Consider the following 5075-nt stretch of genomic DNA (forward strand, 5'->3'; position numbering starts at 1 on the left):
GTGGACAACCTCAGCAATCAGGAGCTCCTCAGTTGCTCATAGAAAATCCCACCTTGGAGTTTACAAAGACTTATGGGTAGAAAAGCCACACTAAGTGATTTACTACACCACACTGGAAGATAGGGATAACAATAACAACAGAACTTGCTTTTATTTTATTTTTAGCATGGGACAAGTGTTCACAGGAATATTCTTTGGGAAATACTGATGTTGGAAAAAAGCATTGGTTTAGGTATCTGGAAACTTGAGTTATAAATAGCTGTGTGACCTTGAGCAATCTTTATAACCTCTTTGAACATTGGCCTTCTCCTTTATAAAATGAGAGAATTGAACTAGATAGTCTTTAGGTCCTTTCCAACTCTAGTATGTCACAATTCAATTACTATAAGGTTTCTAAAAATAACAAAACATACAGTCATCATAAATCAGCTGACATTGTAAATTAAAGAGGTGATGCTTTTTAGCACTTCATTGTTAGCCTAATGGCTTCATTTGAGAGACTCTGCAAAGACCATCTGATGAATTCTTGTTGTTAGGTGCCTTCAAGTCAATTTTTGATTCATAGCTACCCCATGTGACAGAGAACTGCCCATAGAGTTTTTTAGGCTGTTATAGTTCGAGAAAAGGAGCTCTGGTGGTAAAGTCCGTAAGGCATTTAGCTGCTAACCAGAAGGTAGGCAGTTCAAACCCACCAGCTGCTCTGTGGGAGGAAGAGGCAGCAATCTACTTCAATAAAGATATACAGCCTTAAAAACCTGATGGGGGGTCACTATGAGTTGGAATCAACTTGATGGCAGTGGGTTGGGTTGGGTTTGAAACTTTAGGCTGTATTTGTGAAAGAGTATACTGTTTTCTGAACCCACATATCAATTTCTTTCTTTCTTTTTTATTTTGGATTGACTTTTAGGTCATCTCAGTGACATGTATGGAGACTACAGGTACACATACTGGGCATGTGGCACAGTCCTAGTTTTTGCAGGTATCTATTTCTTCATTGGCATGGGCATCAATTATCGACTCTTGGCAAAAGAACAGAAAACAGAGCAGAAGCAGGCAAATAAGGGTAAAAAGAAGGAACCAAAAGAAATTATTAAAGCAGCAGAATCTTCAGCAAAGCAGGAGGACCCGAAGAATTTTCCCCGTGAAACCACTGGTAAACAGAGCCGCTTGTGACCAGAGATACCTGAAGTAACTTTACTGACTCATGTTCTGCTGCTGCTTAAAACAAACAGTGCCCTGTGTGAAAATCATGCCAGGTGTTGATTGATGGAATTTTTCAACCATCTTTTGGGGGTGGGGATTTACAAAAGGTGAGAGAAATGAGTAGCTTTTATTTAAAGCCAGGTTTATAGAGGTATAATTTACATATAGTAGACTTCCCTTTTTTTTAAGTGTACAATTCAGTGAGTTTTGATGAAAATCAAATAACTACCACCCCGATACAGAACATCTCACACAGCCAGGATACTGCCCTCCTGCCCCTTTACAGTCAGTCCCCTTCCTTCACCCACACCCTGTACAGCCACTGATCTGACTTCTGTCACCTATGATCTGCCTTTTCCAGAATGGAATAAATGGCATCACATAGCCCTTTTTTTTGTCTGGCTTCTTTCACACAGCAAAATGTTTTATAATCATCCACGTTGTTATATTTATCAATAGTTTACTCCTTTGTATTGCTTGGTAGCATTCTGTTGTACAAATGTACTGTAATTTATATATCTGTTTGTCAGTTGATGGACATTTATTTGGGTTGTTTATACTTTTTGACTGTTATTAATAATGCTGTAAACATTCATGGTCAAGTTACTGTTATTATTTTTTTTTAATTGTGATTTGAGTTAAAGTTTACAGAGCAAATTCATTTTCCATATAGCAGTTTGTACATTTTGTTTCATGACATTGACATTGACTGCAATCGCTACAATGTAATAGCTCTCTTCCCTATGTCCTTCTTTCCTATGCATTCCTGCCCCCCTTAACTATCTCCTTGTAAAAATACTGCCTCTTTGCTCTTCCATGATCGATCATTCTAAGGAGTGTATCTACCTGGTGTAAATATTGACCCTTATATAGCTGTCTGTTGTTCGGCTGGATGCCACAGGAGTGAGTTCAATTCTAGATCTGAAAGGTAACTAGGGGCCATAGTCTCAGGGGTCGCACCAGGCTCTATCAGACCAGTAAACCTGGTCTTTTTTATGATTTTGAGTTTTGTTCCATATTGTTCTCACATTCTATCCAGGATCTCCTGCAGTGATCCCTTTCCAGGTGGTTGACAGTGGTAGCCGGACACCATCCAGTTCATCTGGTCTCATGGTCCTGTATGCTGAGATTTGCATGAACCACTAGTCCCTTGGACTAATTGTTTCCATGCATCTTTGGTTTTCTTCATTATTCTTTGCTCTGGATGAGGAGAGACCCATTGTTGCATCTAGATGGCTGCTTGCAGACTTTTAAGACCCTACTAGCTACTCACAAAAGTCGGATGTAGAACAGTGTTTCTGTGTAGTATGTTATGCCAGTTGAGCTTGATGTCCCCTGCGACCATGGTCCCAAGCTCACAGGTCCAACAACTCACTCTGAGGATGGTTGACTGTGCCTAAGAAGTTACCATAACTTTGCCCATTGTTGTTGTTGTTGTTGTTATGTGCTGTTGAGTCGGACCGGATTCATAGCGACCCCTCCTTGGGTTTCCAAGGCAGTATCACTACGGAAGTAGATTGCCCCATCTTCCTTCTGAGGAGTGGCTGGTGGGTTTGAACTGCCAGTCTTCTGGTTAGCAGTCAAGTGCCTTAGCCACTATGCTACCAGAGCTCCCACCTCGCCCATTGTTGTTGTTGTTATGTGCCGTTGAGTCAGCCCCGACTCATAGCGAACCCTCCTTGGGTTTCCGAGGCAGTATCACTACGGAAGTAGGATTGCCCAACCTTCCTTCTGAGGAGTGGCTGGTGGGTTTGAACTGCCAGCCTTCTGGTTAGCAGTCAAGTGCTTTAGCCACTATGCTACCAGAGCTCCTCCTTGCCCATTAGTTCTAGTTATATGAACATTCATTCTTATAGCACATACAAATATGTATGTAGAAATATCATCTGCCAGCCTTATATATGGTCATAGGTATATTCCCTTTTGCCTAGACATACCTGGTCATTCAGCACGGGCAAGTTTTTGTATGGACATATTTTGGACAAATGTTTTCATTTCTCTTGGGTAAATGCCTAGGTGTGGTATTGCTGAGTCATATAGTTAGTGTATATTTAACTTTTTAAGAAACTACCAAAAAGTTTTCTAGTGGCTCTTGTGCCACCAACAACGTATGAGACTTCCAGCTGCTCTACATCTGCTCAATGCTTGATACTGTCAGTCTTTAACTTTACCATTCTAGTAGGTGTGTTGTTGTTACTATGTGCCATCAAGTCAGCCCCAAATCATAACGACCCCTCCTTGGGTTTCCGAGGCAGTATCACTACAGAAGTAGGATTGCCCAATCTTCCTTCTGAGGAGTGGCTGGTGGGTTTGAACTGCCAGCCTTCTGGTTAATCGTCAAGTGCCTTAGGCACTATGCTACGAGAGCTCCTGGTAGGTGTGTGGTTTGTGGCTTTATTTTACATTTCCCTGATGAATAATGATGTTGACCATCTTTTCATGTAATAATTTGTCATCTGTATACTTTTAGGAGCTCTGGTAGCGTAGTGGCTAAAGCACTTGACTGCTAACCAGAAGGCTGGCGGTTCAAACCCACCAGCCACTCCTCGGAAGGAAGGTTGGGCAATCCTACTTCCGTAGTGATACTACCTCGGAAACCCAAGGAGGGGTCGCTATGAGTCGGGGCTGACTCGACGGCACATAACAACAACAACAATACTTTTAGTAAACCTTTGTTTTTTAATTCTGACATTACAAAAAAAAAAAAAAACCTTACTGCCATCGAGTCGTTTCTGACTCATAGCTACCTCTCCTTGGGTTTCCAAGGTGGTATCGCTACAGAAGGAGATTGCCCAACCTTTCTTCCAAGGAGTGGCTGGTGGGTTTGAACCACCAGCACTACGCCACCAGAGCTGTTATAAGCATGGTATATACTGTTAAATGAAGAAAGTGGAACACAAACTATTTAGATCAATGTATATAAAATACTCTCAGGGAAAAAAAGGGAAGGAAATATATAAAAAACTCCAACCTAATTGTTAGGATAGTGATTTTTTTCTGTATTTTCCAGTTTTCCTTAACATGATTGTTACCTTTTTACTAAAAACATTTAAGGTAGTACATACTAAGAGTTTACAGGGTGAAAATGAATAGATTTGAAATAGTAGAGTCCTAACAAGAGAAATTTGGCTCCTAAGAAAATAAAGCTGATGGTTATTATGAGCAAGTGGTTTCGTTTCTGCTTCTTCAAGACTGCACTCTCATAGAAGGGAGGTGAGCATGAAGTGGAACTCAAGAGCACAGTGGCGCCAAGTAATGATCCTGCTGGTGCTGGAACAATGTCATGGCATGTGGCAAGTCCACAGACTGCCTGTGCGGCCACCAGGGGCTTCTCCCTGGGGGCAGTGCTCTTGGCGACAGCATTCCTGTGGTCACCCTCTGATCATCATTCAGCTGCAAGTGAATGTTTAACTCAGGAAGCCAGGCCGTTCAGCACTTACCCACATCACAGTGTTGCGGTTGTTCTGGTTGTTCTTGAGCATTATCTTACTGAGATCAGCAGCAGATAAAAATACACTCATGTCCCAAAAAGACAGGGTGATGTGGGCCAAAGAAGTAAGTCTACCTTTTCACAGGTACATTCAACAGATACAGACCTGTGCCAGTCCTAAACACTGTTCTAGGCATTGGGGAATTGTCAAGGAGAAAAACACAACTCTATTCCCACGGGATCTTACAGCCTAGAAGGGGCAGACAGACACTGGACAGTAAGTAAGTGCTAAGGAAAACAGACGTTTTCAGAATACAGCTATACATACAGGATTAACTTTCATTCATTCATCCATCCATCCAAACAGTATTATTTAGTATAATTTTTTCCCCCTTTTTGGCACATCTTCTATGTGCCTGACACTGCTAGGTAGGGGGATATA

General features: G+C 41.6%; 1 protein-coding gene across 1 annotated transcript in view; it reads left to right on the plus strand.

The window, feature by feature from the left end:
* The window catches only part of LOC103205076 (monocarboxylate transporter 1-like), a 25341-nt gene extending 24168 nt beyond the window's left edge, over window positions 1-1173 (plus strand). The window contains exon 4 of the mRNA XM_007950345.1: window positions 908-1173. Within this exon, the coding sequence (XP_007948536.1) occupies window positions 908-1173 (266 nt within the window). The remainder of the gene's footprint in view (window positions 1-907) is intronic.
* Window positions 1174-5075: the final 3902 nt, after the last annotated feature.

The sequence above is a fragment of the Orycteropus afer genome, unplaced genomic scaffold, assembly GCF_000298275.1.
Source record: "Orycteropus afer afer isolate SDZICR_OR568_19922 unplaced genomic scaffold, OryAfe1.0 scaffold00010, whole genome shotgun sequence".
NCBI lineage: Eukaryota > Metazoa > Chordata > Mammalia > Tubulidentata > Orycteropodidae > Orycteropus > Orycteropus afer.